Here is a 14241-nt window from a genome sequence, read left to right on the forward strand (position 1 = left end):
AAATTTCAAACGTTTGACCCACCATTCTTAAACTATATCCCCTTTCCATGAGAGAATAATTTACATATTCTAGAAATTATCTTTAGTATAATAAACATAATATTTCTTATTTGCTATCTTTCCATTTGAAAATATTTGAGTTTAATTAACTCAGATTGCAATATGAAAATTTTAGAAAAAAAAAAAAAGAGGATTCCCGTTACTAAATTCTTGAAAATAGAGTGTTAATTCAAAAACAATAGTGTAGGGTGTTACTTAAAAAATTTCCTTCAATAATTTATGCAGTTGGAGTTGAGTCAATCCAGGTTGAGTATTGATTCCTTATAATCAAGTTCATAACCATTGTTTCGAACTACGACAATAAGTAAATACCAATTAAATGACATATAGTTATGAAGCACATCTAGATAAACATATATATTATCATGATGTCATTGTCGGCATAACTAATCTCAAATGATGGTGGTATGTACATTGAGTTTGTTACAAAATCAATGGTAATTAAGAAAATAAGCATATAAATTGGGTAATATCATGCTACTATAGAAAAGACTGCAAATAATATAAGAAAGTGAAATACTTAATTCATTATATAAGAAAGTGAAATAATATTATATGATGGATTTGGCCTTCTATGCCTTTAATCAGTGAACGATCTCCATAGTTCGAACCTTCCAAACTCCTTCAATAGCAATCCTACTCCTTTGCTTTATTTCTTCTTAATCCTGGCATTGAGTCTAACCCACTTGAGAACCATAAATACATATATTCTATCACAGATGTCATCAAGCAAGAGAAATTATGTTGTTCTCCATGTCCTCTTAAACAACAAGGTACCAAAAATCACCCAGAATCCTACTACGAATCCTAGTCCCATGCTGAAATAAAAAGATGACATATTATATCCATCTTCATGTTCTAGAAGATCACTCATAGTAGTTTGATTTCCAGAGCAATTCTTGGATGTAGGAGGCCCACAAAGATTGTTGTTGCCAATGTAGATAGTTGGATCGTCGAATGTTTCAAGTTGACCCTCTATTGGAATTCTTCCTGAGAAATTATTGTAGGACAAGTTCAAGTGACTCAAAAAAGTTAAAGCTGAGAGAGTTGAAGGAATTTCACCAAAGAGCTCATTATTCGATAGGTCAAGAGATTCCAATGACCGTAGACCATTGATCGTTTCTGAAATATTTCCAATCAATCGATTTGCTGACAAGTTCAAGTTTTTTAATCCAGCAAGGGCACCTATCTGTTTAGGGATTTCTCCAGTTAAACTATTTCCTGATAAATCAAGGCTCAACATAAAATAGATCTTGTCATTTTGGTATTCTAAAATTTGCCCTTTTGTGATCACAAATAAGCTAAAGAAATCATTATAATAATCAATATTGTTAAATATAGATGCTACATCTGCGCCTTTATGGAAATCACTTGCATATGAGGATATAAGAGTCATTGCTTGAAGTTCACGAGGGATGGGGCTATGGTTCCTGATAGATTGTTGTGAGCAAGGTCAAAAATTTGAAGGTGGTCAAGTTTTGAAAGCTTAATAGGAATATGGCCAGAAAACATGTTAGACTTTAACAAGAGGAAGACTAAATTGGGTAGTCTTGTTCCTATCCATACCGGTAAGTTTCCAGTGAAGTTATTATAAGAGAGATCAAGAAATGAAAGATATTGGCAACCTCGGAAAAATAAAGGAAATTTACCAGAAAGACGGTTGTTGCGGAAACTTATAATGGCAAGATTCGAACCTACATCTCTCCAATCACTTTTGGCTCTAAAAGAGTTAGCACTTGTCCAACATTCAGGAAGCTGCCCTGAGAGGTGGTTGTTTGATAGATCTAGGATTTCTAAGGATTGCAATTGGTTGCACAAAGATGATGGGATGGTTCCACTGATAAGGTTGTTTGAAAGAAGCAAGTCATTCAACTCTACAGTTCCAAGGTTTAGTGAAAGTGAACCGGATATATAATTTCTTGAGAGATCTAAGTACTGAAGACCCTTTGGTAACTTTGGTAACTGACCTTTGAGCTGGTTTGAATGCAGGATTATAGAGTTTGCTGTTGATAGGAACTCTAGAGTCATTGGTAACACTTCGCTGATCTAGTTAAAGGAGAGGTCAAGATATTGGATTCGAGAAATTACATTCCAAAACCAATTTGGCAACCTATCTGTGATTCCTGCACCAGACATACCTAGAGAAGTAATGTTAGTAAGTGATTGAATCCATGCAGGAAAATGGGGTCCCAGCTTGCAATAGCTCAAGTCGACTTCCTTCAATCTGAATGGAGGGATCCAATTTGGATGTACTCCCATGGTTAGGGAGTTACTTGACATGTCTACCATCTCTAATCTCGCCAGGCTTGTAAAATGATCTTCTAATATCTTGCCGACCAACTGGTTGGATTTCAAGTCTAAGTTATTGAGATTAGTGAGCTTTCCCATCCCCGAAGGTATGGGACCAGTGAGACTATTGTAACTGAGATCAAGAGTGGTTAGACTGGTCATGTTCTCAATCCAATTTGGCAGGCTTCCATTTAAATTATTTACCCCCAAATACAATGATTGTATCTTGTGCGATAGCCTCTCCATCAATTCTGCTATGTCCCCACTGATCTGATTCCAACTTAGATCGAGCATTTTCAATTTGTGTAGATTCTTCACAGTCTCCGGTATCATGCCGACGAGATCATTGTTTCTGAGCCGAAGTTCTTCGAGGGAGGTCATGTTTCCCAGCAGCCCATCAAAAATAGAAACATGAAAGTAGTTATCCTCAAGATCAAGGGTCACAAGTGATGTGAGATTAGAAGAGTAAAGAGGGAGAGAAGCGAGTGTGGCGTTGAGATTACAATCAGATAGATTAAGGACTCTTAAAGAAGCTCGAAGCATGCTCAAGGCTGGCATATATATATAGTGGTTGAAGTGGCATAAGTAACGATTAATTGGATGGTGTGATATGACATTGGAAGATATATATATAACTATACATCATGCATGTTAATTTCCTCACTAAATAATCGAAAGTGGGAATCAAGATTCGTGTAATGCATGCCAATCTAGAGCGGATTATGTTCTTTTAATTCCACTACAAGTCAAGGTCTACCAACAAACGTAGTAAACTATATTTCTAAGAGAATATTGCATATTTTAAGAAGGTGAAGTACTCTTTTTCGAGGAAATCTACGGATTTTCGTTTTGAAAAAGTTGCGTGTAATGCATTTGCATATGTTCTTTTTCCACTACCAAGTCAAGGTCTATCGACATATATTCCTAGTAATGCATCTGCATATGGGATTTTCTATCAGAGGCTGTAGATGTTTGTGTATTATCAAGTCATTTGGTATTCAAATATTTATCTAACCTATTATTATGATCGAGTTAACTTAAATGATAGTTTTTTTTCATAACAAAAATCAATATATATATTTTTCTTGAAATAGATATTTTTTTATTGAGATAGTAATCGGATAACTGACTAGGTACTAAACTGAGGAATTGAAGCTCTAAGCTTCTATATGTATGATCTATTTTTTTTCAACAAAATATTTGAGTCTCTATGTGACATCAACTTCCAATTAGATTACTTGCTTTATTCGAACAACCATAATATTAACCTAATTTTGTTAGGCCATTGGATGTCCAGATCAATTTGGGCTAAGCTGGGTTTAGGCCACTGGTTACCTAAAACATTTGGGAGTCCTCTAGAAAACTCTAGACTTTTTCTCAATTTTGGACTTTCCAAATAACTTCTTTTTAACTTCTCAACCAACTTGCTAAAGTAACTCTTCAACTTTGATCTCTCTAGCCCTTTACGAACCCCATGCAACCCCTAGTGGAGGATCATCTTTCCAAGGTGTCAAACACTTTATATTCTTTATATAAACATATATCATCTACTCGTCATTCTATTCTATTTTCTTTCACGAAGCTTGTGAGTTTTAAGAGAAAGGAGGAGAGTAATAAATAAGAATGTGTACTTGAACCTCTCATTTTACATAACACCGTATAATTTTAATTCATAATTCGTTATTAAGGATGTTTACTTGAACCTCTCATTTTCCTCTATAATTTTATATAACACCGTAGTAATAATTTAACTAATTATCATTAATTTTAGTTTATAATTTATATTACTTTACTCGTTACATTACTAAATATGCTCAAAAAATTTCTACCAATGACCCAAACTTCTTAAGTTATATCCCAGTCCTAAACTTATTCTATAGGAGGATAATTTAGATAATTTAAAAATTATCTTTAGTATTTTTAACATGATATTTCTTATTTATTACCTTTCTATTTGAAATTGGTTGAATTTAATTAACTTGAGATGTGCTACGAAAATTATAGAAAAAAAATAAGAAGAAGAAATTTCGGGTAACAAAATCCTCAAAACACATAGTGTGTTAATTCAAAAATAACAATGTAGGATGTTATTAGAAAATTTTCCTTAATAATTATGTAATTGGAATTATAGCGAAATCTCTATCCAGGTTGAATATTGATTCCTTACGATGACAAATAAATACTAAGCAATTAGTGTCTGAGGTCAAAGACATATATTTATGAAGCACATCTAGATACATTAGTTTGATTCAAATTTGTTACATAAACAAAATGAGGCAAATTTTAATGGAAAAGAAAAGTTTTAAAGTTTTTCTTTTATATAAACTTTACAAGTGATGCATGTCATGGGCTAAGCAAAGAATAAAATGCAACTTAGATTCTCATCCACTTAATTCCTCACTTTTTCATTTAAAAACAAATGTCTAGTTTTAAATGAAAATATGACAACTAAAGAGCTTCTTAAGATGACCCTTTTCATTTAACTCTGTGAAAGATGGCTCAAATAATTATTTCTTTGGTTACAAGGTACAAGTGGGTAGTTCAAATGGTAGACTCATGCAGCCATATATATACAACTCCAATTATTGCTCTTCAAACCAAGGCCAATTTATCTCTAATTAATTCATTATCTGATTCAAAAGGTAGGAACTCTCTTTTGGTAGTCTAATATATATATTTGCAGCAAAAAGAAAAAGAAAAGTAAACATTGTTGCAATTATTTTCAATAAAAAGGGTTGTTTGAAGCTACAATGATAAGCAACTATTGTTAACTTTTAAATGCTAAAGTATGAAAATTCTATCCATAGTTATGAAAATTTTACATTAAGATTCTATGGAATAGTCAAGGTATGAATTATCAAATAGATCCTAGCTTTGGAATCATGACTTGCAATGTGAAGTGATATTGAAATTGATGTGGACTAGAAAAATTTTGGTGGATGTAGAATTGTAAGGAAGGAAAGAAGTGATATTGAAATTGATGTGAACTAGAAAAATTTTGGTGGATGTGGAATTGTAAGGAAGGAAACAAGCTGATATGGAATTGCATGGAAGGAAACCGGCTGAGTATATAATTCAGAACGATTGCAAAATGCTGAAAATTATATTATTTGTTGAGTTTCATTGGTTAGTATATACAAAAACTAGAATAGATATTTATATAAAAAAAAAACTTTTATATAAATATTTGTATGCTAGAATATAAAAATTCTATTATTGGTTATAAAATTCCAACATCAAGATTATCTCTAATAGTTAAGGTACTAGGAATGATGACTTGCAATGTGACCTGACATTGAAATTGATGTAAACTATGAAATTTTTTGCGGATGTGGAATTTGCAAGGAAGGAAATAACTTGAGTATAGAATTCAGAACGATTGTAAGATGCTGAAATTGTATTATTTATCGAATTTCATTGGTATGTATATACAAAAATTACAATAGATATTTATATAAAAAAATTGATATCACTATTTTTATAATGTTTCAAATTAAATGATAGATAATGTTCGAATAATGATTTATTTTATTTTCTACCATTCAAATTTCAACTCAAGATGGATTCAAGGTTGGTTTAAATTTTTCTTTTTTGGTTGAGAAAAGATGGCAAATAAAAGTTTTCATTTATAGTTCAAGTTCCTGGAAGAATCCAATGGTGGATCAGTCCATTCTTTAAACATACAATCTTACAATCTTGGAGAGCAAGACTAGCCAAATCATGAGCTAAGGTGACCCTACTAGTGACCCTACTAGTGAAGAAAAACCTGAAAGTATGGAACACAACCATCCACCTAACACATTTCCAAACTATGAACAAGATATGTCAATCCTCTGTTTGAGCAGAAATTATTAACTATTTTTACCACCAGAACAGTCACTAAATAACCAACATGGTTCAAACTTGATTTGAAATAGGCTTAAATTTAATTATTAAGAAACTCAAAATAGGCTCAGAGTCTGCTAAGAACTCGAGATATATTTGCATTGAAATTAATCAATTCAAGCTTAATTCTTTTGCTTCGGCTCGAAATTATGTTCAAGCCAAGCTTGAACAGAGCTCGACTTGATTATGATTTACGCCCCTACATGTGGATAATGACTCTGCCGTTGTGCTACGCTAGTTGTTCTTTTCGTATTCACATAGTAATTATGGTCATTTTAGTTTCTTTTTCCAATAGAGAAAAGAAAAAAAAAGATCTAGAAGAAGTTTAGAACCATTGTGAAAGGAGATTATGTTGTGCAAGCCGATCTAATATTTCTTGTTTCTTTTCCAAGTTCATACAGCACTTGAAAAACTAACACAAAAGCTATTCTGAAATTGTGCTGAAGTGCTGGGTTTGAAATGCCATTGCAAAACTGGTACCAACTTTCATCTCCTTATTGTGCATATAAAGTTAAGGTATGAATTATCAAGTTGGTTCGAGCTAGGAATGATGACTTACAATGTGACCTGACATTGAAATTGATGTGGACTATGAAAATGTTGGCGAATGTGGAATTGCAAGGAAGGAAACAAGTTGAGTATATAAATTTAGAACGATTGTAAGATGCTGAAAATTATATTATCTGTCGAATTTCATTGGTAAGTATATACAAAAACTAGAATAGATATTTATATAAAGAAAATATTTTATATCACTATTCTTATAATATTTCAAATTAAATGATTCGAATAATGATTTATATATTATTTTTAACTATTCAAATTTTAACTCAAGATGGATTCAAGTTTGGTTTGAATTTTTTCTTTTTTAGTTGAGAAAAGACGGCAAACAAAAGTTTTCATTCGAAGTTCGAGTTACACGAAGAATCCAACAGTGGATAAGTCCATTCTTTAAACATACAATCTTGAAGAGCAAGACTAGCCGGATCATGAGCTGAGGTAACCCTACTAGTGAAGGAAAACCTGATATCATGGAACACAACCATCCACCTAACATATTCCGGAACCATGGATGAGATCTGCAAATCCACTATTTGAGCAGAATTATTAACTACTTTTACCACCAAAGCGGTCACTAAACAACCAGCATGGTTTAAACTTAATTTGAAATAGGCTTAAATTTGATTATTAAGAAACTCAAAATAGGCTCGAGTCTAGTAAGAACTCAGAATATATTTGCATTGAAATTAATCAATTCAAGTTTAATTCTTTGGCTTAGGCTTGAAATTATTTCAAGCCAAGCTTGAACCGAGCTCGGTTCGATCAAGCTCAACTTGATTATGATTTACGCCCCTACATGTGAATAACAACTCTGGCGTTGTGCTGCACTGGTAGTTTCTTTTTATTCATATATTAATTATGGTCATTTTAGAGGCGTAAATCATTCCCTGACATTTCTTGTTTAGAAGTTTAGAACCATTGTGAAAGGAGATTTTGTGAATAATAACATTTCTTGTGTTAGTTTCTTTTTTTTCATATATTAATTATGGTCCTCAAAAGCATAGTGTTAATTCAAAAACAATAGGGTAGGGTGTTATTTGAAAATTTCCCTCAATAAATGTAGTTGGAGTTGCAGTCCATCCAAGTGAAGTATTGATTCCTTATAATCAAGTCCATAACCATTGTTTGAAACTACCATGGCAAGTAAATACAAATGAATTAGTATCTGACATGGTCAACGACATATATTAATGAAGCACATCAAGATAAACATATATATATCTAATCATGTCATTGTTGGCATAATTAATTTCAAATGATGGTGATATGTACATTAAATTTGAAGAAAAAGCAATGGTAATTAAAAAAGCAAGCATCTAAATTAGGTAAAGTGTGTAGGATAATAACATGCTACTACAAAATAGACTGAAAATAATATAAGCAAGTGGAATACTTAATACATTATACTGAATTTCTGCGTGTGTACAATAAGTATGTGGAGGAACAGAAGATTATATATATTATATGTCGGGTTTGGCCTTCCAAGCCTCTGATCATTGACCAATCTCCATAATTCGAACCTTACAAACTCCTTCAGTAGTAGCCTTGCTCTTCTGCTTCATTTCTTCCTGATGCTGGCTTTGAATCTACCCCACTTGAGAACCACAAACACATAAATCCTATCACACATGTTGTCAATGAAGAGAAAATAGGTTGTTCTCCATGTCCTATTAAACAACAAGGTACCAAAGATCACCCAAAATCCCACTGCGTATCCTAGACCCATGCTGAGATAAAAGGATGACATATCATATCCATCTTCATATTCTAGAAGATCGCTCGTAGTTGTTTGATTTTCTAAGCAATTTTTGGAAGTAGGAGGCCCACAAAGATTTTTGTTGCCAATGTAGATTGTTGGATCTTCGAATGTTTCGAGTTGACCCTCTAATGGAATTCTTCCCGAGAGATTATTGTAGGACAAGTTCAAATAACTTAAAAAAGTTAAAGCTGACAGAGTTGAAGGAATTTCACCAAAGAGCTCATTATTCGACAAGTCAAGAGATTCCAATGATTGTAGACCACCAATCGAATCTGGAATATATCCAGTTAATCGATTTGCAGACAAGTTCAAGTTTGTCAATCCAGCAAGGGCACCTATCTCTTTAGGAATTTCTCCTGTTAAATTATTCCCTGACAAATCAAGGCTCAACGTGAAAGCCATCTCGTCATTGTGGTATTCCAAAATTTGCCCTTTTGTGTCCACTAAAAAGCTAACGAAATCATCGTAATCATCAAGATCCTCAACTATACTTGCTAGACTTGTATGGAGATTGAAGCTAAGGGTCATTGCATTGAAGTTCACGGAGGGAGCTATGGTTCCTGATAGATTGTTATGAGCAAGGTCCAAAACTTGAAGACGATCAAGTTTTGAAAGCTTAATAGGAATATAGCCAGAAAACATGTTAGACTTCAATAGGAGGAAGACTAAATTCGGTAGTCTTGTTCCTATCCATGCTGGTAAGTTTCCAGAGAAGTTATTATAAGAGAGATCAAGAAACAAAAGTTGTTGGCAACTTTCGATAAACAAAGGGAATTTACCAGAGAGACTGTTGTTGCGGAAACTTATAAAGTCGAGATTCGAACCTGTAGGCCTCAAATCTCTTGGATCGGCTTTAGACAAATTACTACTTGTCCAACATTCAGGAAGCTGCCCTGAGAGTTGGTTGTTTGATAGATCTAGGATTTTTAAGGATTGCAATTGGTTGCACAAAGATGATGGGATGGTTCCATTGATAAGGTTGGTTGAAAGAAGCAAGTATCTCAAGTCTACAGTTCCAAGGTTTAGTGGAAGTGGACCTGATATATAATTTCTTGAGAGATCTAAGTACCAAAGACCCATCGGTAACTTTGGTAACCGACCTTTGAGCTGGTTTGAATTCAGGATTATAGAGTATGCTGCTGACAAGAACTCTAGAGTCTTCGGTACTGCTCCACTGATCAGGTTAAGGGAGAGATCAAGAGATTCGACCTGTGAAATTACATTCCAAAACCAATCTGGCAACTTGTCCGTGATTCCTGCATTAGACATACCTAGAAGAGTAATATTAGTCTGTGATTGAATCCATGCAGGAAAATGGGGTCCCAGGTTGCAATAGCTCAAGTCGACTCCCTTCAATCTGAATGGAGGGATCCAATTTGGATGTACTTCCATGGTCAGGGAGTTATTTGACAAGTCTAGCATCTCTAATCTTGTCAGGCTTGTAAAATGGTCTTCTAATATCATGCCGACCAACTGGTTGGAACTCAATTCCAAGTAACTGAGATTAGTGAGCTTTCCTATCCCGGAAGGTATGTAACCGGTGAGACTGTTGTAACTGAGATCAAGAGTGCTTAGACTGGTCATATTATCAATCCAATTTGGCAGGCTTCCATTCAAATTATTTCCCCACAAATACAACGATTGTATCTTGTGCGGTAGCCTCTCCATCAATTCTGCTATGTCCCCATTGATCTGATTCCATCCTAGATCGAGCACTTTCAATTTGTGTATATTCTTCATAGTCTCCGGCATCATGCCGACGAGATCATTGCCTCCGAGCCAAAGTTCTTCTAAGGAGGTCATGTTTCCCAGCAGCCAATTAGGAATAGGACCATGAAAGTAGTTATCATATAAATAAAGGGTCACAAGTGATGTGAGATTAGAAGAGTAAAGAGGGAGAGCAGAGAGTGTGGCGTTGAGATTACAATCGGATAGATGAAGGACTCTTAAAGAAGCTGGAAGCATGCTCAAGGCTTGCACCCAATCCACAGCAGCACTGAGGTTCACCTCCCTCATATCGAGGTGCTTCAAAGAGGAGAGACGTGGTAACCAAGCTACCAGATCAACCGATTGCAAATAGTAATTACGACCAAGATCGAGATGGAGCAGCTTAGTTAGATTACCAAGCTGAGGAGGTACGCTACCACGAAAGCCCGCATGAGAGAGGTTGAGATACTTCAAGTTCTTGAAGGAGCCCATAAATTTCGGTATTTGCCGACCTCTAAAGTTGTTGAAGCTTAGGTTGAGGTAGTTAAGATGCTCTAGAGCGAGAATAGAAGGGCTAATGTCGCTGCTCATGGAAGCCCATGAAAACTCGTCGGGGTCGACTCGGAGGTCGAGCTTGACAACGTGCCCCGTCTTGTTGCTGCACAGGACACCCCTCCATCTGCAGCAATCTTGGCCTTCCCAAGAAGATAATAAACTCCCATGTAGAGTATTGATGCCCTCCTTAAAGGTGAGAAGTGCATCTCTCTCACTTGCAAGGCAACTTCCTCGTAGTTTGGTGGTCTCTAGAGATAGAGCGGGAGAGAAGATGTAGAGGAGTAGAAGGCAGAGAGGTAGAACTAAAACTCCATGGGTGGTGGAGGACGTAAGCTTAGCCATTGTTTTATTATTCCCACCCCACACAAACATATATAGTGGCCGAAGTACGTTATACAATCACTAAGAGGTGTTAAGAGATATCACATTGCATTGTTATTATGATGTTCTTCTTTCTTCCGCTACTACGTGACAAGATATGAAGTCCACTAAGTCAAGCAATAATAGTGACAAATTGAATTTCCAAGAAAGAAAAACACAATAGAATAGTAGTTGAAGCGGCATAAGAAATAATTAATCAATTCCATGGTGTGATATGACATTGGAAGATAAACTATAAATCATGCATGCATATTTCCTCACTAAATAATCCAAATCAAAAGTTGGAGTCAAGATTGTTTCCACGTACGGTGTGGTATCTCGTATGACATTGGAGCTGAGATCTAATATTCCAATATTTCAATGCCCAATATTTCATTGACAGTAATAAATATCCTTCATAATCACAATCGTAATAATGATGTTCTTGTGAACTCCTCCTGCCGAAGTTGGTTTAGAAAATCATCCCTCAAAATCATTAAATGTAGAATAAATTTGGGACTGATTCCTATAAAATCTCACAATAATCCATGGAAAGATGCTCTACATAGTAAGTTTGGATTAAATGTGTAATAAACGTATTCACCTATATGAACACAAATGTGATGAATTATATATCAGGTTGAGGATTGATTGGATAAGGTGGAATACTTTATATTTGGTTCTATGGATTAATACCATGCAACTTCCCTTATTATGTGCTTAATCCTCACGTAGTACTATACAATCCCGGGAAATATCATTTGCATATGTTCTTTACCACTAGGATCGACCAACTCCAAGTCAAGGTCTACCTACAAGGAATAATCAATGTCTCTATGTTCCCACTATTTTTTTTTAAAAGAAAAGGAAGAAAGAAAAAGGAACAGTTTGTAAACATTTAGTTGATGAAAACTTTATCAATGGTTATAGAATTCCAGCATCAAGATTCTCTCTAGTCGTCGAGGTCTTGTAACGATATTGATGGTCAAAATGAAATATCGAGTTAGTCCTAGCTAGAAACATAGACTTGGTGTATGATATGACATTGAACAAAATTTGGACTATAAATTTTTTGATAGATGTGAAAATTCTAAGAAATGTCGAAACGGACAGATTACCAAGCTGTCCGTTTTGACATTTTTCCACCATTTCTATTATATCTTTTCATCTCGACCTCGGATTCACGTAAACCTAGAGCCAAAAGATCCCTAACATGAGGCTATAAAATATCATAATTTTTCGACAAATAAATGGTCCAAATCTAATTTGTAAGATTACATAGAAATGAATGGAACAACCAGATAAATTATGACAATTTTGTTAATTAGTGTGGAATTCCAGCATAAAAATTCTCACTAGTCACAAAGATTGTGCCATGACATCGTCCAAAGGAAAATGACAATCTCCTGGGTAATTATCCCATGGTTACTCCAAAAGAAAATAACCTCTAAGATGAAATAAGCTTACTGTGACTTTTGTAAATATGTACTTATTGATGATAAAATAAGAAGATCTACATGTCCTCTTCTAATAGTAACATATTATTATCACACAAACCTCCAATTCATATGCAAATAGTCAAGGTCTTGCAACTACATTAACGGTCACAAGAACTATCAAGTTATAGTCCTACCTAGAAATGAAGACTTACAATAGGGTGACATTGAAACTAATGTCCAACTATGAGAATTTTGATGGATGTAGAATTCCAAAGAAGAAAACAAAAAGAAGAGAAATGAACAAAAAATAAGAGTACAAAAATTCTATTAATTGCTGTGGAAGATTCTCTGTTTGTTAAACTTATTCTATACTCTAAGTCGAATTTGAAAGAAAATGACAGCTTCCTCTTAAATTATCTCATGATGATCAATCTAATTTTAATTCTTCTCACGCATTAAGAAGTTCTTTTCAACAAGAACCTAAACTTGATTAGAATTTTATTCTTTGATGTATATTATTACTTTATTCTTAAGGTATGCACTCTATCTGTAGTAGTCTTTGCCCTTTAAAGGAGAGATAACATCCAATAATCATAATGTGCTCCTTAAAGGAGAGAAGTGTATTCCTCTCACTGGCAGTGCAATTGCTGTCAGGTTTGTGAGAGACTGTTAATGGTAATTCGACCAAAAGCCAAAGTATTAAAAACATCGATCGGATAAAGGATTTGAACATAGTCATTAAACTTCTTTTTATAAAAAAAAATTACAATTAGTGGGGCACAAACTTTGCAAATATAAACTTTTTCTTGATTATTAGATATCACAATACATATATTTTTTAAAAGTACTTGTATGGTTGCTCAAATCTAAGTCGTTAATGTCCCGCAATGACAAAGATAGTCGCAATGACTTATCTAGCTATAGTCCTAGCAAGAAACGAAGACTTACAATGTGACGTTAACTTTGAAAATGATATGGATTATAGAAATTTTGATGGATAGGGAATTCTAGGAAAGGGAACAAGAAGAGTATTGTTAATGGCTGTGGAATCCCAACATTAAAATTATACCAAGTCTCGAGAATCCCAACATTAAAATTATACCAAGTCTCGAAGGTGGATTTAGGGTTCTGAATTACTCTTACGAAGATTAAGTCAATTTAATGGCAATGATAAAAAATAAAGCGAAAGAATAATTTTAGCTAAACTCATATTTCTTCTATTATAATTATCAATAAATTATCACTCCTATTTATAGAAGTAAAAACCCTAGTGCATTGGTCCACATACAAATTATTTAATTTTCTAAAATTTAAATAATAAGATAAATCTAACTTACAAAATCAATTTGACTCGACTAACTGAGCTTATATTCATAACCGACCTGACACGGATAATAGCAAGTCGACCGAGATCTTAAGAGTTGAGGAAGAATGCAGGATAAAGGATGAGATAGTTTTAATTCATGTTTCCTCACTAATCCAAAGTCAAGAGTCAAGATCTTAATAAAAGTCTTGCAACAACATTGATGGTTAAAATAATTCGAATGAGCTAGTCCTAGCTAGAAACAAACATTTGCTATATGATATGATATTGAAAATAATTTAGACTATAAAATTTTAATGAAT

The 14241-nt window shown here is 34.1% G+C and overlaps 1 protein-coding gene and 1 pseudogene across 1 annotated transcript; both read right to left on the minus strand.

Annotated features, from left to right (window-relative positions):
* Positions 1-624: 624 nt before the first annotated feature.
* Positions 625-2883, minus strand: LOC140798032 (receptor-like protein EIX2; annotated as a pseudogene).
* A 5289-nt stretch (positions 2884-8172) lies between these two features.
* Positions 8173-11228, minus strand: LOC140797288 (receptor-like protein EIX1). Its single transcript, XM_073150624.1, has one exon. The coding sequence runs from the start codon at positions 11186-11188 to the stop codon at positions 8354-8356; it is 2835 nt and encodes a 944-aa protein (XP_073006725.1). The 5' UTR covers positions 11189-11228; the 3' UTR covers positions 8173-8353.
* Positions 11229-14241: the final 3013 nt, after the last annotated feature.

The sequence above is a fragment of the Typha latifolia genome, chromosome 11, assembly GCF_019914945.1.
Source record: "Typha latifolia isolate L0001 chromosome 11, TyphaL0001v2, whole genome shotgun sequence".
In the NCBI taxonomy this organism is placed as follows: domain Eukaryota; kingdom Viridiplantae; phylum Streptophyta; class Magnoliopsida; order Poales; family Typhaceae; genus Typha; species Typha latifolia.

Bases quoted from the DNA above. Each gene is read 5' to 3' on its own strand.
- LOC140797288 (XM_073150624.1), bottom strand. From the start codon at position 11,188: ATGTTTGTGTGGGGTGGGAATAATAAAACAATGGCTAAGCTTACGTCC.